Genomic DNA, 25,044 nt, shown 5'->3' with positions numbered 1-25,044 from the left:
AAACTTTTGACTGGTACTGTATAATGGGATGATGAATTATAGTTTGTGACTGACCATAAGTGTAATACTCAGTAATAGTGGTTAATTAAGCAATGCAAACTGTGTTTATTGAATGAGATACCCAAACATCAACAAATTAGCTGTATTGTTTAGAGTTGTCCATAATTGTAATCCTAAAATACACATGGAGGAATGCCAGGAAACTAACCCATTGAAATAGCATGATTGAGTGTGATTAGAGAAAGGTCCCATCTGGAGCTTTGTTTACACATAACTTTCTGTCCAGGCCTCCAGGTGTTAGGCACAGCCTCACACTATTGGCCGCTGGATAAGGTGGACGGGATCCATGGATTGTGGGACCAGATTGGAAACAGACCAGGTCATGTTAATGGCAGTAATATAAGTATGTGCATTGACCTATATTCTTAGGAATAGAATAGCCAGTCTTTTCCATTCTCTGTCCGCATGGTCTATAGCTCAATTCACCTTTTGTCTGTATTACAATCACCAATACCCTGCTTGTTAAGGTGCAGCTGTGTGCATTGTTCAAATAAGATTACACTAACATTTGCTATAATAACTTTCAAAGTAGAGAGTCAAAATGAAATGTCTAAAGGCTACTTGCTAATGTACATCAAAGCACTGTGTTTCAATAAACAAAATGGGATAAGAAGTTATCCTTCATCCCCTGGTACATTTTATGCAGACTTTCCAGATGAATGCTAAGACTATTGTTTGCAAAACTGATTTCCAAATATGGAAGCAGCAAGAACTTTCCCAAATGCATCCACAGTTGTACACATTGATCATTTGAATAAGTTTAAGCTAGTTTGAACCATCAAAGTGATTCTGAATGGAATACCTTGGGGCTCACAATCGATTATATCAATTGTGAGCGATGAGATCTAGACTTGAGAACGGAATTTCAAATATTTCCTTACAAAATGTGCTTTGATCCTAAGGGGAAATTATTGATCAGTTCCTGCTTGAGCACTGTGTACTGAGCCCAGCATCACACTTAATCTCAACCCTGCTCACGCACCACATCCCTCACGATGCCTAGTGTCTGTGCTTGTCTCTCACTGTTCTGTTGTGTTGTCTGGCTGTTTTGTGGTATTTGTGTGTATATATGTAAATCACCTGTTTCTCCTTTGTCTGTTTGTTTTCTATGTTTCACCTAGCTCTTCAAATCCACAAGCACACTGTGCTCCCTTCCTCCCATAACTCTTCCTCTGTGTATACCAATGACTCTGCCTACACTAATGTTTCTGCAACAGTAGGTGAGGAACATCACTGCTCACCGAAATTCATTTGTGTGTATAGTCAGTCACCCTGCTCTGTTGGTGTTACTGTGGTGCTATCTGTCATGTTAAGGCTATTCAGTCTCCATCGTCTTTTGCATCGGCTACCAGCTCAGCCAGTAGTTGACATGAGTGTGTCACACACACTGTTACCTGAGGATGTTGGATTTGTCTGTGTGTGTGAGACGGTGTGTGTAGTCAGGGAGAGACAATTGTTTTCTTCACTGGAAAAAGAGCCGAGACTGGAGTGTGTAAATCGGGATTACACAAGCTTGGAGACTAGAGGTATAGAGATCTGTATCTAGAGTGCTGTAAAGTGGAGCTTTGCTTTTTAACCTCAACGTGGTGGGCCTATTTAGTTTTGTCTGCTTTCATGATTTAAAGGGGGAGAAACACAAAGGGAAGCACTTTGGTCATAGCTGACTACCATGGTAGGTCATTATGCAGTGGGGAACAGTCCATATTTGGTGCAGTACAGAGAATTTGTTCATAAATCTATGACAACTGCTTGCCTATTAGTTTGCCTGTGAAGAGCCTAGTTCAGAGGAAAAACTGCCTCCTTTTCTCATCAGGCAAAATAATGTTGTTGGCCTTTCATCCTCCTGTAGACATAGTTGAAGGGATGGTCAACAAGGGGATCTATCTGAATGGAGATAATGGAGGCACATTTCTCCACTTTGGGAACCACCAGAACACCTGCATTAGTGACCCCACTCTGTGTGGCCCTGAGGGTGAGTTCTGCCTGTCTCGATCTCCTCTCACCAACATTCTACAGCTTCACTGTACTGACGATGTATAATAATTCAAGTGAATTGAAGTAATTATCTAATGGGGTAAGACTCCACAATCTTGTTGATGGCGTTGCATGTAGATCTAAATGTATTACAATTAGCATGATTTGTGTTCTGAAATAATTTCCCTATTTTTGAATCTGTGATAAATATATGTTCATGTTCTTCAGGGATTACATTTTCCTTCTTTTGGAAGAACCAGGAGGCAGAGTCCCGTTTTGCAATAGTCTCTGGAGGGAAAGTCATCTCCAATGGCTTCTCTGTCTATGCCAATGCCTACATTGGATACGTAGAGTTCTACACACGAGGAAACTTCAAGAGGTGGAGGGCTAACATCAATATACTAGGTCATTTTTTTTAAAGATTCAAAATAATTATTTAAAAGAATGTTATAAAGCGATCTTTGGATGTAGATGGTGGGTTAAAAAAAATATTCTTATATTACTACATGAGGAGTGTATTGTGGTTTTCAATCATTTTAGATTTTTTGCCTTGAATATGATTGATTGTAAGCAGATGGAGCTACAATCATCAGCAGACTATACTGTTGGTCTCAGAATTATTTTATGGATTCAATGATGGATTAAATGTATTCTTTATCTCAAACTATAAATGTGTCACATATTTAGTTTCCATATTGTTGACTATAGTAACTAAATATATATATAGTAACTATACTATGCGTGACTATAGTAGATACTGAACCACATGCTAAATAGTGCATACTTATGTAACCTTTCATAGTATGTATGAAAGTCATATACTTAAAAATGTCATATATTTCAAACTTGAAGGCCCAAGTGGACTCTAAATTAAGTAATTTAAATAACATGAATATTCTACCATAGCAAAACTATTTCTCCATCCTCTACCATCTCAAACCTGGTCTGTTATTTCTGGAGAAAAGCACATCATGTCGCTCTCTGCACTGCAGGTGCAGGAACATTTCCCAGCCATTCTTTATTAGAGGAGAAAAATGAACAAATTCTCAAATGTCTTCCATCATCTTGTTTATATGACAGGACTTCCAGTGTACTTTTGATTTATTTGATTATTAGTTACAGAAGATCAAACATCATCTGGCTCTTATAATGTGCCATGACGATATGTCACCATTTTACCATGCAGTTGTTTAGCCTTTGATTCATAACAGAGGTAAAGCCTTAGATCTATGACTCAACCAGCTGTTTTGAGACATCTTCCAGTACCAGGAGACATGACTGGTTTGGTAGACCTTGTCACAATGTGTTCGAGCCTAACCTGTGTTCAACAGAAACATCTCTATCTAAAATATAGGGAGAGACCAAAAGGAAAGAGAGATTGAACAAGTGAATGGGGAACTTCTTGGTGGGACATATGGTTTGTGTTTAAACCAATCCCAAAGGGATAGCTGGGTGTTGGCACTCTGAGCCAGCCTCCACTGGTGGAACTTCACAGTGAATATATTTTGGGATTCTCTTTATTGTCCGTTTACCTTTAGAAGTACTGGATATGTTATTTCCTCCTTGGAGGAGTCTATTGAAACCATTTGGAGGGATAGAATGGAGGTGCTGACTGAATGGCTGCACTCTTAGAAAAAAGGGTTCCAAATAGGTTCTTCATCTGTCCCCATAGAATAACCATTTTTGGCTCCAGGTAGCACTCTTTTGGGATCCATGTAGAACCCTCTGTGTTAATGGTTCTACATGGAACTAAAAAGGGGCCTTCAAGGGGTTTTCCTATGGGGACAGCCGAAGAACCCTTTTTAGGTTCTAGATAGCATCTTTTTTTCTAAGAGTGTGTAGTGGAACATAGGGACATTTTGGGCGGATATTAGTGGAAAAGCACTGTTGTCTGACCTTGTCATGATTATGATTTCTCTGCTTCTCTCTTCCCTTTCAGGGCCCTTCTGGACCCACATTCTGTTCACCTGGACCCTGAAGGATGGTCTCAACATCTACATCAATGGGACATTCAACACCAGTGACCCCACTGGCAACGTGTCTATGAACTATGGAGACCCTTACCCTGACCTGGTCATTGGGACAGGAAATGACCAGTCCTATGGACACCATTTGACAGGAGCCTTTGATGAGTTTATCATCTGGGAGAGGGCTCTGTCACCACAGGAGATCCTTATGTACTACAAGGCTGCCATAGGTAAGATCACATGTCACTGTCAGTCTGAATATGTTCCACTCTTTTTTTCCGTGATGTGAAATGTTCGCTATGTTCACAATTTCCCCTGGGCGGATGTGAGGAGAAAGGGGTTCAACAGCAATTTCCATCTTGGTCATAGACATTCCATCCACAGTACTGACGCATGGAAGACACGACAACATATTCAACTGTACAAATCCTCCCCATCTTAAAATCATCTCACTTACGTCTACCATGAAATTGTTTCACAATCTTCCACCTTATAAGGGTCTCACATATGTTTACCATATGCTTACCATATATAAGCATTTAATCTGATAAGGGCCCTGTACTGTTACTAAGTATCCAGTGGGGATATAGGCCAAACACGTGGGTTTTAGATTAGGGGACTAAACTGATGTAAAAATATAAATAATACATGACCTTTTTCATTGCTGCTTTGATTCATCTTGTGTGGTTCTAAAAACTCAAAAGAAATGGACAATGACCTCTGTATAGTCCTAGAAGTGTTATTCAGATCATGGTGAACTGTGTCTGCTAGTAAAAATTGATGAATCACTAGTCATGCTTATGGAAAATACTAATAATGTGGGTGTGGGCACCAATTCCCTGAGGCTTTGTCTAATAACTAGACCCATTGTGAAGGATTCAGGTGGTTATGTTGAAAGACTCAGGTGGTCTCAGTGCTGTTTTTCCCCCCAGACATAACAGACATAAACAACAAAGTTGTCATGGTAATAGAAGGCATTTTATAATTTTACACCTGTAGAGAATGAATGGGACTAAAGAAGAGCTGACTGTTGGAAGGGATGGTTCTAATGCAAAACCATATATGGTCATTTAGTGTTGCTGAGTGCACCTAGTGATATTTACAAACAGCATGATTTCATGACTTCCTTCCAACATAGCTTTGGCTTGTACAGTACCTATATGATGTATTAGGTGGTTGATTATATAAAGAGCAGGTACCATCACACAGCACTTCTTTTCATCATTCCCTGGCTGGGGGAGGTCCAACCATCATCAGACACGTAGCAAGGAATCATCTATCTTTGGGGTTTGAACAAATCCAGCTCTTCTCTCAGCAATCCATTTGGCATGTAGATAGTGTTCCCATAGATGACAGGTGGAAGGGGCGAATGGGTCTCATATATTTCTCCAACTAGGTGATGCTTGGACTTATCCTACCACAGCAAGTGTTCCTAAAGAAGCCTCCTCTACGACACAAACACCGGTGAGTTCTCAACTTTGGAGATGTATACAGATAATACATTTGGTGCCCATCTAGACCTCTCACCATAGGAATGTGCATGTCTTGGATATTTGAAATGGTTTTCAGGGTTTACAACTAGAACAGACACACGGCAGCCTCACAGGAAATGAGGTAGAAGCCTGGTGGTTGAACTGCCACCAACACAAACAAACATTTCATTCCTTATGGAACTATTGTTTTCCTTTAAGACAGGAATTGCATGGGAAAAGGGATATTAAGAGCACATGTGAATGAACCTCTTCTGTTTATTAAACGGCAGTTCTGGACGTAGAGTGGCGAAAGCAGAGACAGCTGTTCAAAACAGCACAAAATGGGCCCCTGTAGGGCATGAAGTTAGATAATAAGCAGCATACTTTTACAGCAGACATTAGCCAGAAAGAGGTCTAACTGGATAGGGTAATGGTTAAGTAACGTGTCCTGTGTATATTGGTCCCATTCTGGTCTTGGGAGAGTATCTTTAGAGAATAAGATCTGTTTTAATGCATGGTGCTTTTTTCCCCCCAGGGAGTCACAGATGTGTCCTATTCTATCAACACCAGGCTGAGTGAGGAGATCCACAGCTCCCAGGACCCTCTGCCCATGCAAGGCTTCCTGGAGTTTCTGCCATTCAGCCTGCCCAACAAGACCATCCCCCAAGACACTGCCAACAACCTCACACAGGTACTTTAACAAGGATAGAAGTATATACAGTCATATACACACGCACGCACACACACACACACACACACACACACACACACACACACACACACACACACACCAAAGTATATTGTAATAGTTTGCATCAGGTCACAGACCCATGATGTTGTGTCCCACCCAGGCCTTTCTGAAGAGTGTGGGAGAAGTGCTGTCTTCTGAAGTGGCTCGAGAGGATGAGGTAAATGAGTTCATGATATCTCTGTGAAATCACTTTGTGAAAGTCAATATTTGACAGGATAAAGGGAAATACGGGTTTACAGTAAACCAGCTATATGATACTAAATTGTGAATAAGATCACATTCATTCTGGCTCTAAATCTTTCAACACTAAGAAGTGCGAACACAGGAATGAGCGAGTTTGTGATTTCAATGTTCTGTAGACACTGAACAAACACAAATGTTTTCATATAAGCAGGCTGAACCAGATGGTCTTAGTGCATGAAAACAATAGACTTGGATGTGGTAGAGCATCATAAACAGTAAGTCAGACGCCAGTTAATACAGTGTATATCAGAGGTGTACTAGCTGCAACCTGGACCCAGGGGTAGATGTAACATAGTAAATGTACAATATGTTATGAAATGTCAAATTTTAGCTAGATGGTTAGGTGGCTTATGCTAAAAATAGCTAGGTGGCTAGAGTTAGCTAGGCTAGATTGCGGTTAGGAGTTAGGTTAAAGGGTTAAAGTTAGAGTTAGGGGGAGGATTAGCTAACATGCAAAGTAGCTAAAAAATACTAAGTCAACTCAGCAAAAAAACAAACGTCCCTTTTTCAGGACCCTGTCTTTCAAAGATAATTTGTAAAAATCCAAATAACTTCACAGATCTTCATTGTGAAGGGTTTAAACACTGTTTCCCATGCTTGTTCAATGAACCATAAACAATTCATGAACATGCACCTGTTGAAAGGTCGTTAAGACACTTACAGACGGTAGGCATTTAAGGTCACAGTTATGAACATTTAGGACACTAAAGAGGCCTTTCTAATGAAAAACACCAAAAGAAAGATGCCCAGGGTCCCTGCTCATCAGCTTGAACATGCCTTAGCAATGCTGCAAGAAGGCATGAAGACTGCACATGTGGCCAGGGCAATAAATTGTAATGTCCGTACTGTGAGATGCCTAAGACAGGGAGACAGGACGGACAGCTGATTGTCCTCGCAGTGGCAGACCACGTGTAACAACACCTGCACAGGATCGGCACAGCTTGTTGTCATTGCAGGCAATCTCAACACTGTGCGTTACCGGGAAGTCATCTTCCTCCCTCATGGTACCCTTCCTGCGGGCTCATCATGATATGACCCTCAGGCATGACAATGCCACCAGCCATATTGCTCGTTCTGTGCATGATTTCCTGCAAGACAGGAATGTCAGTGTTCTGCCATGGCCAGCGAAGAGCCCGGATCTCAATCCCATTGAGCATGTCTGGGACCTGTTGAACTGGAGGGTGAGGGCCAGGGCCATTCCCCACAGAAATTTCTGGGAACTTGCAGGTGCCTTGGTGGAAGAGTGGGGTAACAACTCACAGCAAGAACTGGCAAATCTGGTGCAGTCTATGAGGAGGAGATGCACTGCAGTACTTAATGCAGCTGGTGGCCACACCAGATACTGACTGTTGCTTTTGATTTTGACCCCCCCTTTGTTCAGGGACATATTATTCCATTTCTGTTAGTCACATGTCTGTGGAACTTCTTTAGTTTATGTCTCAGTTGTCGAACCCTGTTATGTTCATACAAATATTTACACATGCTAATTTTGCTGAAAATAAACGCAGTTGACACTGAGAGGACGTTTTGTTTTTTGCTGAGTTTAGTAGCAAAATTTCTAATTAGCTAAAATGATAACGTTGTCCGTGATGATATTTGAACACGCAACCATTGGGTTACTAGACGTTTTCATTATATGCTACCCATCCATGCCGTCCAGTCTCCATCCTTTCGTTTTTTATCTTAAGTAACTTTCTGTTTTATGTAACCGTACCAAACACAGCATAGCATACTAATTTGAGTGTCAGATACATTAACTATGAGACCAAGCTGGAGGTGTGGACTCAAGTCACATGACTTGGACTCGAGTTTGACTCAGAGTCAAAAATTTGATGAATTGAGACTCGACTTGATAGAAAATAAAATAACTTGAGACTTGACTTTGACTTGCAAGATTTGAGGCTCAACTTTGACTTGAGACTGATGACTTTAAATTATCTGGACAGCTTTTGTAACATTTTGCCACTAATTTTGTGGCACAGAGTCTTCTTGGCTTAGGCTATTCTCCACGCAGCCAGAGACGGTATGGCACTTGCAAGAAAATAGATTGGCTAGTGAAACACACACTCGGCTCTCTGATTGGATCAGAAAGCGGTCAATGATTGCAGGTCAGGTGAGCAAGCCCAGTGAGAAGGTTTTGGGGGGTTCGCCAGTGTGAAAATGAATGGGAAAAATATTATTTTAATAGGCTACATATAGCCTACCATTTTTATTTTATCAGGGGTTGCTGCAGCATCGTTAGCACCCCTACTTCCCGTGGCTATGGAGGCTATATGCCGATATGTGCTCATGATCTGAGGAAGGGGGAGGAATGGGACATTTTATAATGTAATATTTTGTAGTTAAAATCCAAAAAGGCATTCTGATTGGGCACCTATATAGCCATACAATGTCATAAGGTACCACCTTAATTACCTTGTTTAGGAAGCTCATGGATCACAGGGCAGGGTCAAATTGACAGTTTCTTTTCTCACAGAGGAAAAAAGAAAAAAGGTGGTTCACTATTGCAGACAACTACAGCTAGCTTCATTAAGTTTTGGTAGTGGTACACTGAATAATTATAGCTAGTTCGCTAAGCTCTGGTTATATATCTGAAAATGGCTGGCCACTGCCAAGAGCAACAAAAACTGGGGACCACCATGTCGAGACCGATGCCAAGCTCACCGAGCAGCCTGCTAGCCCGACCACCGAGGTTGAGGAGCCTAGAAGCAAATGCAGTACCCACCCATCCCCTACACTGCCTGCTGACCAACTAGATGGAGAAGAGCAATGGCCTAGCACCAGCACAAGGGTAACATCACAACAAACACCTGCACCTCCGTTACCCCTGCCACTAGCACATGACAACCTTAGTGATGAGGAGCCAGGTTTGTCTTGACACTTATCCGATACACATTTTCAGTGTGAGAAAGCTGGCCTTTTGTAGCACCTGGTTCAAGGTCTGCATTTGGTTTGTGGTGTACCTTATGTCATCTGAGGATTTGATAGAGGACTTTTTCAGTATGTGTATCTTCTTTAGGAAACACACAGTAGCTTTTTATTTAATTGTTTTATTTAACTAGGCAAGTCAGTTAAGAACAAATTCTTATTTTCAATGACGGCCTACCCGGGCCAAACCCTAACCCGGACGACACTGGGCCAATTGTTCGCTGCCATATGTGACTCCCAATCACGGCCAGTTGTGAAATAGCCCAGGTTCAAAACAGGGTCTGTAGTGACGCCTGTAGCACTGAGATGCAGTGCCTTAGACCGCTGTGCCACTCGTAAGCCCATAGTACTGCATAGTACACTGGGGAAAAACTGAAATGACTTGGACTGCCATCTCGCCACAGTGTCAGTCATTTTGAAATTGTGCTCAGTAAAATCGAATCAACTTGCACATATGGCACAGATGTGAGACTTGAGGCCACAGGCTTATTGAAAGCAGTGACAGGGCCAAGCTTAAGTTTATTTCTAACATGACTCACAAAATAGCTGGGGTTCCTCAATCCTAACAAGTTACTGATTTGAAGCTACTGATCTACACACCGGTGCCAAACTTGTCCACACTGTACGTATGGGTGCATTGAAAACCTGCGATGTGAATTTGAAAAGCTTTGGGAGGCATGCCTGGAGGGCACGAGCACACCAGCTCCAAGTAAACGACTGAGACTCATGAGTAAATCTCTGCCAGAGTACAATATGTACAGTAGTTGTAAAGCACTGTGGGCCAGCATAATAAGGGAGTGTAAAATACTGTTTTTCAGCTCATACATAGGATGCCGTGCTCGGGGAAATTTCATCACAGTTAAAATAGTCAACGGGTGGAAGCTCTGTGTGCCATTGATCTCAAGAGCCCAAACGTTTGGGATGTGAGCAATACCAAGACATTGTTGTATCTAACCAAAACTGAACCAGTGGAAGCAGAGTTTATTGTGAATCAGAAATTCTTGCAAAGTGAAATCGCAACTGCAGCCAAGAACAACAAATGGACCCCACTCAGTGTTTTTCAAAGACATGGCGGGCCTTTGTCAGCAGTGCTGACTGTGCTGTTGGCACTGAAACATGGATTAACATTTGGTGGCATCTACGTTTGGGGCCTTCTCCACCCTGAAGAACGTATTCAGTGAACACAGACGCAGTATGTTACATCAACCAAAAGCACAGCTTGTCCAGCTGGCTTTTGAGAGGGACCTGACAAGTACATTTCGCCAGGAAGGAGAAGGGAATCAGAAACTTCTCATAAGGTGCAACACATCTTTGAGGAAGCTGCAGCTCTTCTAAATGGTAAGCTACAATCTTTATGGCCCTGGACACCATGCCAGAATATTAAATTAATTGTTTTTCCCTCATGCCTGGTTGTTTGGTACTTTTTACTTCAATGCATATTAAATTTACCTGTGACTCTTAATATGTGCTTGCTTTTGGGGGTCTAATTGCTATTGATAGATATACAGCTTTGTGTTATTTTATGGGTATAGGGACAATGACCCATGTAGCCTATTGGTTGTGCACAGAGGTGAGCCCTTGCATGGTGCTCCTATTTTATATTTGTATTTATTAAGGATCCTGGGGTCCAGCAACATTAAGGCAGTTATATACAAAAAAAAATAACACTTTTCACAACACATTGTGTTCTCTCAGGCCACTACTCTACTACCACATCCAATCGAGAATCTGTGGAAAGAACTGAAAACTGCTGTTCACAAATGCTCTCCATCCAACCTCACTGAGCTCGACCTTTTGCCACATTTCAGGCTTCAAACATAAAGATATAAAACTGTATTTTTTTGTGAAGAATCAACAACAAGTGGGACACAATCATGAAGTGGAACGACATTTATTGGATATTTCAAACTTTTTTAACAAATCAAAAACTGAAAAATTGGGCGTGCAAAATTATTCAGCCCCCTTATGTTAATACTTTGTAGCGCCACCTTTTGCTGCGATTACAGCTGTAAGTCGCTTGGGGTATGTCTCTATCAGTTTTGCACATCGAGAGACTGAAATTTTTTCCCATTCCTCCTTGCAAAACAGCTCGAGCTCAGTGAGGTTGGATGGAGAGCATTTGTGAACAGCAGTTTTCAGTTCTTTCCACAGATTCTCGATTGGATTCAGGTCTGGACTTTGACTTGGCCATTCTAACACCTGGATATGTTTATTTTTGAACCATTCCATTGTAGATTTTGCTTTATGTTTTGGATCATTGTCTTGTTGGAAGACAAATCTCCGTCCCAGTCTCAGGTCTTTTGCAGACTCCATCAGGTTTTCTTCCAGAATGGTCCTGTATTTGGCCCCATCCATCTTCCCATCAATTTTAACCATCTTCCCTGTCCCTGCTGAAGAAAAACAGGCCCAAACCATGATGCTGCCACCACCATGTTTGACAGTGGGGATGGTGTGTTCAGCTGTGTTGCTTTTACGCCAAACATAACGTTTTGCATTGTTGCCAAAAAGTTCAATTTTGGTTTCATCTGACCAGAGCACCTTCTTCCACATGTTTGGTGTGTCTCCCAGGTGGCTTGTGGCAAACATTAAACGACACTTTTTATGGATATCTTTAAGAAATGGCTTTCTTCTTGCCACTCTTCCATAAAGGCCAGATTTGTGCAATATACGACTGATTGTTGTCCTATGGACAGAGTCTCCCACCTCAGCTGTAGATCTCTGCAGTTCATCCAGAGTGATCATGGGCCTCTTGGCTGCATCTCTGATCAGTCTTCTCCTTGTATGAGCTGAAAGTTTAGAGGGACGGCCAGGTCTTGGTAGATTTGCAGTGGTCTGATACTCCTTCCATTTCAATATTATCGCTTGCACAGTGCTCCTTGGGATGTTTAAAGCTTGGGAAATCTTTTTGTATCCAAATCCGGCTTTAAACTTCTTCACAACAGTATCTCGGACCTGCCTGGTGTGTTCCTTGTTCTTCATGATGCTCTCTGCGCTTTTAACGGACCTCTGAGACTATCACAGTGCAGGTGCATTTATACGGAGACTTGATTACACACTGGTGGATTGTATTTATCATCATTAGTCATTTAGGTCAACATTGGATCATTCAGAGATCCTCACTGAACTTCTGGAGAGAGTTTGCTGCACTGAAAGTAGAGGGGCTGAATAATTTTGCACGCCCAATTTTTCCGTTTTTGATTTGTTAAAAAAGTTTGAAATATCCAATAAATGTCGTTCCACTTCATGATTGTGTCCCACTTGTTGTTGATTCTTCACAAAAAAATACAGTTTTATATCTTTATGTTTGAAGCCTGAAATGTGGCAAAAGGTCGCAAAGTTCAAGGGGGCCGAATACTTTCGCAAGGCACTGTATCTTTCATGTGTTATTATATAAAACAATGGTTATTGATGTGTACGGCTACATTTCAGATACACTTTCATACATTTGAACAACTGTATGACCAATCTACCTTGTTTTATTAGGGCTCGAAAGCAATACTAGTTGTGCCCCCCCCCATTGATTTAAAATGCTCCCTCAGGCATGTCATCCTCGAGCTGGGTCTGATGATATCCCTAGTTGATATTCACTGCTAACATGAATGACTTTCAGCTCAAAATGCAGGTGTAAAACACACTTTATTTCTTTATCTTGCACTTTGAAAATGTATCACTGTTTATGGCTGTAATGACAGGCTACATTTGCTCAGCGATTGTGCACGTGTGCGGGGTCGCAAGCATTGAACCACTCCTTTTTGGGATTGCGGGTCAAAATGTTTGAGAACCACTGAACTAGCGAACAAATTGCTGATTTGCTGTACAGCTACCTATACACTGTAAAAAAAGAGACTCAAAACACAATGATTGTGTAATGAAACTATGAAAAGTAGTGCACCTAAGCTGAGATCTGGTGTTTGTCAGTGTTATGTCAGTGTTATGATACACAGAAAGTTTTAAAAACAGAATAGAAGTATTCAAATAGAAGTTCTCAAATGGAGAACTGCAAATGTTTTTTTTGCCTAAATATAGATTTTTAGAAACAGGAGGAGTCAGAGAAGGAGTGGTAGTGGGACAGGCGTAAGCGGGAATTGAACCCCCGACTTAGTAAGATGGTACGACGACATTTCTTTGGAATTTCATTGGAATTTTAAATAAATAAAAATAACATACTGTAAACCTAATAAATTAATGCAAGTCATTTCAATTATTTGTTCATTTAATTTGACCCATTTTGGGGGGGAATAAATCCAACATAACATTTTGCTCAAATGTTAATATATTTTATGAGGATAAGCAAAGATTGAGAAAATGTTGTTACTGATCTCATTGGAAGTCTGGTTTTAATCTCCTTGCACTTCCTATTTTGCCACATAGCTCAATTTTGACAGGATTGTGAGTAATTAAAACATTTCTGACTTCATGATTATTTTACACAATGTTGTATGCATGTTTGAAGAAAGAAACATGTATAGTTCTATGTAAAAAAAATAATACTATTGTTACAGACACCTGGATAGCTGCAGTGAAATGTCGTTTTACAGGGTCGTACCCCTGGAGAAAATTAGGGTTAAGTGCCTTCAAGGGCACGTCAACAGATTTTTCACCTTGTCGGCTCAGGAATTCAAACCAGCGACTTTTCAGTTACTGACCCAACACTCTAACCGCACCTATCGGCCGGTATTAGTGTTAGTATTAAGCGCCATGTTATGCCATGAGTTGTAATGGATCATGATGAACAGCTTTCAAAACCATCAGGCAAAATGACATTCCTTGATGAGACGACCCATTCCCACATTTCCAACTTTTAATGGTAGAGGTAAATACAGTTATCCTGCCATGTTTACTGTCAAACCTCTAATTACTGCTGACGGATTGAGCACTGTGCTCAACAATGCCTGCTAAAATGGGTTAAACTGGCAAATGATCAGATACATAAATCAATGTCGAACATTAAAATAAGAAATTATCTAATTCTGAACTAGACAGGATTTTAAACACCATAGAGCTTTAGCGAGAGGAAACAACATCAAAAGAGAAGGTGTATAATTCTGCACTGAACAGAGCTCGAAACACCAAAATTGTATTTTCAACCTTTTCTGGTAGGGTTCCCAGTCCCTGGCAAGGTGTTGCAGAAAACATGATTAAGTGGTGTTACAACATACCATGTCATTTTTCAAAACATCTCAAGATGATGTGTTTCAATACTCCAGCAAAGTTAAAGTTTTGGCTCCTTCACATTGGTGGCAACAAGCAACAATTACTGGCATAGGCCGACTGGTCTTTTGGTATGTCAAAACTGCTTGAAATATATCATTTACTCATGAAACTTGCATTTGGAATTTGTTTTTAAAATGTATTATTACATCATCAAAATGTGTTGTAGACTAAATAATGAAAAGGGCTGTCTGATAACCTAAATAAATAAACTAAGGTTTTGTGACCTTGCGACTATAAGGTTCTATCTACGCAACGTATAGTTCTGAGATATTGAGCATCAAAGATTTCACATACCAGATCTCAGAACTGTTTTGTAGAGAATTGTTAATCCGTTGAGGTCCTCACCTTAAAAGTATCTAAAGTACAGAGTATCAAAATCCTCAGACATGTGTAAATCATTTGTACCTTATGGCTCTGGAATGTTCTGAAAGGTTCTATCTGACACTTCTGAATTAGAAATGTTCAGTGTTTAAGAAGACTGCAGCTATTTGAATACATCAATTATAAAATATCACTACCAAGATAGTCAGTACTCATCATCAAATGCATTATGAAATGAATTAAGGTCATCAATTACTGTCATTACTGAACAACAATAATTTACTTTAAGCTTTCTGACAGTGTTTTTTTGTTGTTGCCTGAGTGACATTATTTATTGCTGACTAGACTAGCCTAGACCATACTAAGAGGGAGATGGAAAAGACATGTGTTCTGATTGTTCAGGCTTGTGATTGGATTGCAGAGAGAACCTTATAGCACCAAGTTCAAATGTGTTTATGCAGATAGAACTTTCAAGTTTTTCACTTAAAATTAACTCTTTTAAATATCTAACTTCCCGATGCAACGTCTGCTTCCAACTCACACTCTCAGACACGTAGATCCCCTGAATGCAGCTAATTCTCCAGCCCACTTTCCAACTCACACTCTCAGACACGTAGATCCCCTGAATGCAGCTAATTCTCCAGCCCACTTTCCAACTCACACTCTCAGACACATAGATCCCCTGAATGCAGCTCACTCTCCAGCCCACTTTCCAGCTCACACTCTCAGACACATAGATCCCCTGAATGCAGCTCACTCGCCAGCCCACTTTCCAGCTCACACTCTCAGACACGTAGATCCCCTGAATGCAGCTAATTCTCCAACCCACTTTCCAGCTCACACTCTCAGACATGTAGATCCCCTGAATGCAGCTCACTCTCCAGATCCCAATCACCCGAATTCTGATCATCTGTTCACACACCAATATGTCATTATCACACACTATTTAGTTCAGTTCTTTGCACCCCATCTTTTTGAGGTGTTGTTTGCTTTTGACACACTTCTCTTCCAAGCTCTGTTTGTCCCGTCATTACACCTCCCGTGTGTGATAGTTTTTGCCTACCTCAGTAACTACGCTTTTTGCCTATTCCCTGCCTGTACCGGATTTCCTGTTATTCACCTATTGCCTGATCTCCCGGAAGATGTTACTAGCCTTTTCCCTGCCTGTACTGTTGCCTTTTGGACCCCCTGTGTATGACCTGCTGCCTGCCCCTGGACCCAGTTACCTGCCTCCTCCTGTGGTCCTTTACATTAAACACCTGCTGCGCCCTGCGCTTGAAACCAGCTCTCTGTCTCCCTTGTGCTCATTACACACAGACATATGAATAACCATCTAAAGATCTATTACACTGTATATGTGACTCGGCTTGACTTGTCTTGCTCTTAGAATGCACGACTTGTACTTGACTCGAGACTCAACCCATTCTATTTGGGACTCGACTTGAGACTCAGACCTTGTGACGTGAGACTTGCTTGTGACTCGAATAATAGTGACTTGGTCCCACCTCTGTATATATATAGTCCCACTCCCAGCTGATAACACTCTTAAAGCATGCACAGTAACTTCTTGGTTTTATGGTCTACATCAATGGTAATTTACCAACTCTCAAAAACAAAACAAAATACAGTAAGCTGTCAGTGTATCTCTGTGAGTGTGAATGTTGTTACTGGACCGTTCGGAGCAGGAGTCCACCCCTGTGGTCAGTGGGCTGATTGAGACAGTGGACAAAGTGATGGTCCAGATGGTGTCCAGCCTGGAGTCCAGCCCCAGCCCTCACTCTCTCATCTCACTGGGAGGAAAGTCCTTTGTAGCAGGTCAGTACCATGGTGACTCAACTCTCTCCAGTTCTGACTGTACTGTACTGACACACTGTAGTGTCTAACTGTAAACAGAGTGTTAGAGACCCTACAGATGTAGGATCTTAATTTGAGCCAGTATGCTACAGCAGGAAAATAATCCTGTAGCAACAGGAAATGTGAATTGTTTTGTGGAGTATTATTAATTACACATTTGTGTATGGGTTGTTACATTTTTTTAGGGCAAATCAAGTCTGACATTTTAAAGTGGAAATTACAAACTTTAGAAGTGTTTTTAAACCCTTGAATACACTACAAGTTTGCATTTCCTGGGTTCCCCAAAAGCTTAGATAACCATGGTCCTTTCAACAGACCCCATTTGTGCACAATATTTTTATTTGCCTGTAGACAAGCTTGCATCGTCTCTCTCCCAGGGGCTAAGTCAAATCTTTGATCTGCACATAAATCATCATCACCACTAGATAACACTGTGCCTTTGGCTCCCAGTCAGAACCCTCCAGGCCTGGTGTTGGAGTTAGTTAACCACTCGCAGTGGTCCCTCTCTGTTTCTAACCTCTGACCCGAACAGATTACTCTCTAATGAAGATCCCACAGAACTACAATCTTCCACTCTACCGCTTCCCCACGCAAGGAAAGAACTACATCTCAGTGCCTGGCGAGGCATTCACCATGCAGTGTGAGTTCCCTACACCCCATTCCACTATTTTCCTACGAACATACAATACATTTACATACTTACTCTCTCAAAGTAATTCCTTTTTTGTCTTGCATATTACACTGCTAGAATATAGCATAGGCTCATCTTTCTTTTGTTTCCGGCTCTTACTCCTCCTCAGTACACAGCTTCCTTGGATTGAATTTAATAAATACTTCTCATTAGATCTGCACACTGTTTCTGCCAAGAGAAAGTTGCCCAGCTGGGAAGCCCTTGTTATTGGGCAGTAGTTTTAAAGATCTTTAACACAGAAGATAGTGTGTGAGAGAGCCATCGTGGGACTGCTCGTGATGCTTTAAAGTACAGGAGTACAGCTACAGTGCAGTATGACTTTTATGACTAGATGTATCAGTGACTACTTTAGACACACCAGAGAGAGTCAGAGAGAAGGAGACTTGTCATTCACTTTACTGTCGATTAAAAAGAAATCCCTCAACTCACAGTGAACTCATTAATTTGCTTAACTCACTCTTATTGACTTAATGGTTACCTTCATATACAATGGCCGTGTCTGAAATCTATCTTGCCTACACCATTAAATGATATGTGTTCTAATCGAACTACATACTATTTAGAACGTTCTGTTTAGTACAAAATATCAACATACTAGGCTCCCCCATTTTGAGAATGCCTCATCTAATGCACAATTGCGTTGATTCCCGACATTCGTTCATTTGGGTATAGCACCTCCCCTTGTCTCATTATCAGCTGATTATCAGCTGTTGTCAAACACACGTCTGGATAGACAATTCTCTTCTTCAAAAGTGTGCAGCGAATTCTACTACATGAAAAGCTGAAATTAGTATAACATCCTGGCATTTAAAGCATATGCAATTTTCTAAATTTGACATACTATTAAACTTTATATTTTCGCATGCCTACTATTTAGAATGCAAATATGGGCCTATGTATTTTCAATATCTTTTTTTTCTTACTCAGTGAGGTGGATTTGATTTAATGAAAAGGGGGTTCTTTCACCCTCAAACTTCACATCCCTCTCTAGTTGTTATTGTTTACCACGTTGTACTGTAGGTGGGACTGGGAGGTAGGGGGTAGTACATAGGAGCAGGCCACAGGCCTCCTGCTGTACTGTTTCAGTCATGGCACTGTGACTTGCATCATTTCCCAACACACATGTGGTCCGTGGTAACCCTCCGTCTCACCCGTGTGTGAGCATACAGCTCTCCCATTAGTCAGGGAATGCCAACCTGCGGCAGCGAGGCCATGTTAATTAAGTTCCACTCCCTGTGAGCATTTTAGCAGCGCCTCATCACATTCTCAGCCCTGCTGTGGGTCTGTGTTCCACCTTTGACCCCTCTCTCCTCTCCCCCCCCACTCCTTAACCCCACCCCCCCCTCTCTCTCCCTTTTAGCCCAAACCACCATTGTGGGTGTGTTCTACCACAACATGCACAACTACTACACAGGGATCAGCCCCCTCAGGACCAGGTAAGGGGGATGGGAGGACACAAAGAGCCATGATCATACCAAACAGGAATGCTCTCTGTGTATGAATTATGAACCATTTACTAGTATCATATAAAGTTATCCTGACGAAACACAGTACAGTAGACAGCAAACTTCGTTCAGGGCCTGCAAAAAGTCATGTCATATTCTCATTTATAAGCATTTAGTTGAAAAGGCTTGAGGTTGTCGAATCATCTGTTTGGAATTAGACTAGTCCGAAAAGTACGCAATGAACAAAATTGTTTACTTTGCACGCTGCTCAATTATGAATTACCGCCATTGAGAAGAAATGATCTCAGATAATCTAAGGGATGTTACGGCACTAAGCGCTCTGAGCGTCAGCCAGGATCACTTCCTGTGTGTCTCCCCTGGTGGAGTGGCGCCCCTGTTTCCTGTCGTCAAGAACAGATCATGCCTGGGGCCAGTCCTTATCAGTCTCCCACCAGTCTCTCATCTCACCACTTAACCTCCACTGATTGATACACCCTGCCATTAACTTCATACAGGAACTTGACCCCATACTTCTTTCCCCATCAATAGGGGATTCGTATTTCGATAATGCTGTGACATTTATTCTTTGCATGACTTGGAATTTGATTAAAGTAATTAAGTGTTTTTGGCCTAAACAATCTTGTTTGCTTTAAAACATGTAGTGACTGGCAGACTTTATCAATGGCATAATTGTGTCTTTTCTGCTCAATAAGTTGGACTGACTATATTGTGGCCCTCAATACGGCATGTAACTTTGACTGCCTCTTCAGAAATCCAGCTCTAAATATAACATGTAGAAGTTTTAAGGCCCTTCGGATCAATCTGCTTCTGCAACAATATAGAACAATATACTTTGTTCTAAACGAGTTTCTCAGTAAAGCGGATGATAATGATAAACACGCTCCTTTTACAATTGATGGTGAGGTTAGTTCATAATGGTTGTGTTTCACTCCCCAGTGGGCGAGAATGTCCGTCTGCACAATGATATAGGGGTGTTGCCTCTACCGTCACTTACGTTGACCTAGAAAAGCTCCTGACGAGATGCTGTGTTTTCATTGTGATTGATGACGTTGACAGATGTATCAGAGTCCCACTCCCATGCTACTGTTCTGAGCCCTCTGTGACACTACTGTGTAGATAAACACCCCAGCAGAGCTCTTATTGGTGTTCGAGTGACATTCTGTGTCATCTCTCTCTCTCAGGATCAACGAGGCGGCTGATTTCAAAGACCATAAGATCCAGGTGGCCAGTTTCCTCATCTCACTGAAGGTGGAGCCATCGCCTGCCCTGTCCGTCAACCTGTCTGGGTCTCCGCTCATCAAGATCGTCCTCACACACATCCTGGTAAGAGTACTTCACCAACACAAATACATCACGTATTACTCCACCGTGTATTGAATTACCAAGCGATGTCAATGGATTACCATTTTACTGGCCATAAGAAACCTTTCATCTCTGTCTTAGTGAAGGACTTGAAATTGTGCTGAAAAACTGCTTAGCAATAGTTTTCCTGAAATAAGCAGCACAGTTGTTGGGGGAAGTATTCTGACCTTATCAGAAGGAATAAGGGTGTGATTTTTAGACGATTCTCAGCTGTTTTGTCTCACAGTATGTGAAAGGATCTGTGTTTCTTGTGGAAAGAGGATGGGTAAAAGGAAATATGTTTGGGTTTTCATTTGTCCCAACCTCTTTATTGAAACAAAAGTGATTCTAGACATTTGAACTGTAGGCTTTGGGTACTTTTAAAGGAACGATAATTTGAGTTCATGAATAACATGTCTTTTGCCTTTCTGCTGTGGCAGCGATTTAGTGGAGAAGGTGTTGCCAGCTTTCCATAGGAAAAACATTTGAAACCCATAATGAAAGTTAACTTAGAAGACGTGTATGGCAATTGTTATCCCTCTAAATGCAGAAATGCAATGGAGAGCTCTAAAGTCCATCCGTAGAACAGTCTTCTTCAACACACAGAAAGAGGAAGAATAATCGAGTCATCCCATCCATCTTATTCAAAACATTTTTTTCCATAAACATTCAATTGTTGCATAAGGACCAAATGACCTCACAAGATATTATCCAATATTTTTTTTTACCAAAAATGAGATGTGATAGTTTTCCATCAACAGCTAACGTAAGCAGCCGTCCATTACACTTGGAGAGAATGTGCTTCTCCTGCCATGTAGGCTGCTCAGTAGAAAATATTCACTTGCTAGTGAATCGCCATCAAAGGTGTTTTTTTCTCTTCCATCTTTCTTAAGAGCACAAATGAAAACCAAGCGGCTTTGTGAAACCATGGCAATGGGTGTTGTTTGCCTTCATTTTCCCCCTGGAAATAAATGTTTATGCTGCAGTGATCTGGCCACGTTCCTGTGACATGATTACTGTGTTTGTTTTAGCAGACACTACGGGAGAGGGGAGAATGTCTTTCCCTTATGAAGTGCTGGAGATGTGTTCCAGTGCTCTTTCATCTTGATTCAAGGTGTTTCTATTTACAGTCACTGAGACTGCTTTAGTGCTCATTGTTATGGTGCCAAAATAAAATAGTGATAAATCAATGGTTTTCACAGAAATCCCCCCCAATCAACATTGGTCTTGTGTCGGGAATAGTTTGGACCTCAACTCCAGTGACAACAAATATGCACCACTGCTGCTTTCATCAGTTTTATGACGAATTACCGTACAGTATGTGATTTGGGTTTTTAACTTGTTGTCAACACCTAACATAAGACAATATACAGTATCTGAGACTTATAGTGGATACGGAAAGTGTTCAGACCCCTTGACTTTTTCCACATTTTGTTACGTTACAGCCTTATTCTAAAATGTATTAAATAAAACAAATGTTATTATCAATCCACACACAATGCCCATTAATGACAAATTGAAAACAGGTTTTTAGACATTTTTGCAAATTCCTTATTTACATACAGTTGAAGTCGGAAGTTTCCATACACCTAGGTTGGAGTCATTGAAACTCGTTTATCAACCACTCCACACATTTCTTGTTAACAAACTATAGTTTTGGCAAGTCGGTTAGGACATCTACTTTATGCATGACACAAGTAATTTTTCCAACAATTGTTTAACCAGGTAGGCCAGTTGAGAACAAGTTCTCATTTACAACTGCGACCTGGCCAAGATAAAGCAAAGCAGTGCAACACAAACAACAACACAGTTACACATGGAATAAACAAAACATACAATCAATAACACAATAGAAAAAAAGTCTATATACAATGTGTGCAAATGAGGTAAGATAGGGGAGGTAAGGCAATAAATAGGCCATAGTGGCAAAATAATTACAATTGAGAAATTAAACACTGGAGTGATAGAGACTGGAGTGATATATGTGCATAAGATGAATGTGCAAGTGGAGATACTGGGGTGCAAAGGAGCAAAAATAAATAAATTACAGTATGGGGATGAGGTAGTTAAATTGGCTATTCACAGATGGGCTATGTACAGGTGCAGTGATCTGTGAGCTGCTCTGACAGCTGGTGCTTAAAGTTAGTGAGAGAGATATGAGTCTCCAGCTTCAGTGATTTTTGCAGTTCGTTCCAATCATTGGCAGCAGAGAACTGGAAGGAAAGGCGGCCAAAGGAGGAATTGGCTTTGGGGGTGACCAAATATACCTGCTGGAGCGCGTGCTACGGGTGGGTGCTGCTATGGTGACCAGTGAGCTGAGATAAGGCGGAGCCAGTGAGTTTGGCGATGAATATGAAGCGAGGGCCAGCCAACGAGAGCATACAGGTCGCAGTAGTGGGTAGTATATGGGGCTTTGGTGACAAAACTGATGGTACTGTGATAGACTGCATCCAATTTGCTGAGTAGAGTGCCGAAGTCAAGGATCGGTAGGATAGTCAGTTTTACGGGGGTATATTTGGCAGCATTGTTGTGAAATAGGAAGCCGATTCTAGATTTGATTTTGGATTGGAGATGCTTAATGTGAGTCTGGAAGGAGAGTTTACAGTCTAACCAGACACCTAGGTATTTGTAGATGTCCACATATTCTTTAGTTAGAACCGTCCAGAGTAGTGATGCTGGACGGGCGGGCAGGTGCTGGTAGCAATCGGTTGAAGAACATGCATTTAGTTTTACTTGCATTTAAGCGCAGTTGGAGGCCACGTAAGGAGTGTTGTATGGCATTGAAGCTGGTTTGGAGGTTAGTTAGCACAGTGTCCAAAGAAGGGCCAGATGTACACAGAATGGTGTCGTCTGCGTAGAGGTGGATCAGGGAATCACCCACACCAAGAGCGACATCGTTGATATATACAGAGAAAAGAGTCGGCCTGAGAATTGAACCCTGTGGTACCCCCATAGAGACTGCCAAAAGTCCGGACAACAGGCCCTCCGATTTGACACACTGAACTCTATCTGCAAAGTAGTTGGTGAACCAGACGAGGCAGTCATTTGAGAAACCAAGGCTATTGAGTCTGCCAATAAGAATACAGTGATTGACAGAGTCGAAAGCCTTGGCCAGGTTGATGAAGACAGCTGCACAGTACTGTCTTTTATCAATGGCGGTTATGATATCGTTTAGTACCTTGAGCGTGGCTGATGTGCACCCATGACCAGCTCGGAAACTGGATTGCACAGCGGAGAAGGTACGGTGGTATTCGAAATGGTCGGTGATCTGTTTGTTAACTTGGATTTCAAAGACCTTAGAAAGGCAGGGTAGGATAGGTCTGTAGCAGTTTGGGTCTAGAGTGTCTCCCCCTTTGAAGAGGGGTTTGACCGCGGCAGCTTTCCAATCTTTGGGGATCTCAGACGACAAAAAAGAGAGGTTGAACAGGCTAGTAATAGGGGTTGCAACAATTTTGGCTGATCATTTTAGAAAGAGAGGGTCCAGATTGTCTAGTCCAGCTGATTTGTATGGGTCCAGATTTTGCAACTCTTTCAGAACATCAGCTATCTGGATTTGGGTGAAGGAGAAATGGGTAGGCTTGGGCAAGTTGCTGTGGGGGGTTGCAGCGCTGTTGACCGGGGTAGGGATGGCCAGGTGGAAAGCATGGCCAACCGTAGAAAAATGCTTATTGAAATTCTCAATTATCATGGATTTATTGGTGGTGACAGTGTTTCCTAGCCTCAGTGCAGTGGGCAGCTGGGAGGAGGTGCTCTTATTCTCCATGGACTTTACAGTGTCCCAAAACTTTTTGGAGTTTGTGCTACAGGATGCAAATTTATGTTTGAAAAAGCTAGCCTTTTTGATTTCCTAACTGCCTGTGTATATTGGTTCCTAACTTCCCTGAAAAGTTGCATATCGTGGGGTAATTCGATTCTAATGCAGTACGCCACAGGACGTTTTTGTGCTGGTCAAGGGTAGTTAGGTCTGGAGTGAACCAAGGGCTATATCTGTTCCTGGTTCTACATTTTCTGAATGGGGCATGCTTATTTAAGACAGATCATTTCACTTATAATTCGCTGTATCACGATGTGATACAGTGTTTCAGTTTACATACACTAAGTTGACTGTGCCTTTAAACAGCTTGGAAAATTCCAGAAAATGATGTCATGGCTTTAGAAGCTTCTGGTAGGCTAATTGACATAATTTGAGTCAATTGGAGGTGTACCTGTGGATGTGTTTCAAGGCCTACCTTCAAACTCAGTGCCTCTTTGCTTGACATCATGGGAAAATCAAGAGAAATCAGCCAAGACCTCAGAAATAAAATGTGTAGACCTCCACAAGTATTGTTCATCCTTGGGAGGAATTTCCAAATGCCTGAGGGTACCTCGTTCATCTGCACAAATAATAGTACGCAAGTATAAACACATGGGACCACGCAGCCGTCACACCACTCTGGAAGGAGACGTGTTCTGTCTCCTAGAGATGAACGTACTTTGGTGCGAAAAGTGCAACTCAATCCCAGATCAACAGCAAAGGACCCTGTGAAGATGCTGGAGGAAACAGTTACAAAAGTATCTATATTCACAGTAAAAACGAGTCCTATATCAACATAATCTGAAAGGCCGCTCAGCAAGGAAGAAGCCACTGCTCCAAAACCGCCATAAATAAGCCAGACTACGGTTTGCAACTGCAACGACCATCGTTATGTTGGAGGAAAAAGGGGGAGGCTTGCAAGCCGAAGAACACCATCCCAACCGTGAAGCACGGGGGTGGCAGCATCAT

General features: G+C 41.6%; 1 protein-coding gene across 4 annotated transcripts in view; it reads left to right on the top strand.

Moving 5' to 3' along the window:
* Positions 1-25,044, top strand: part of LOC110525585 (adhesion G-protein coupled receptor D1) — a 59,303-nt gene that overhangs the window by 2,138 nt on the left and 32,121 nt on the right. For 3 of the 4 annotated variants that reach the window (XM_036979706.1, XM_036979705.1, XM_036979707.1), the window contains exons 3-14: positions 287-403; positions 1,182-1,280; positions 1,910-2,032; positions 2,263-2,439; positions 3,974-4,231; positions 5,398-5,465; positions 6,009-6,164; positions 6,325-6,381; positions 16,616-16,745; positions 17,317-17,424; positions 18,836-18,911; positions 20,123-20,264. In XM_036979706.1, coding sequence (XP_036835601.1) covers positions 287-403; positions 1,182-1,280; positions 1,910-2,032; positions 2,263-2,439; positions 3,974-4,231; positions 5,398-5,465; positions 6,009-6,164; positions 6,325-6,381; positions 16,616-16,745; positions 17,317-17,424; positions 18,836-18,911; positions 20,123-20,264 — 1,511 coding nt within the window. The remainder of the gene's footprint in view (positions 1-286; positions 404-1,181; positions 1,281-1,909; positions 2,033-2,262; positions 2,440-3,973; positions 4,232-5,397; positions 5,466-6,008; positions 6,165-6,324; positions 6,382-16,615; positions 16,746-17,316; positions 17,425-18,835; positions 18,912-20,122; positions 20,265-25,044) is intronic. The other variant, XM_036979708.1, reaches the window with a different exon arrangement.

This window comes from Oncorhynchus mykiss, chromosome 6 (genome assembly GCF_013265735.2).
Source record: "Oncorhynchus mykiss isolate Arlee chromosome 6, USDA_OmykA_1.1, whole genome shotgun sequence".
In the NCBI taxonomy this organism is placed as follows: Eukaryota; Metazoa; Chordata; class Actinopteri; order Salmoniformes; family Salmonidae; genus Oncorhynchus; species Oncorhynchus mykiss.
Note: the sequence above shows the minus strand (reverse complement) of the source record. Positions and strands in the feature narration are given on the sequence as shown.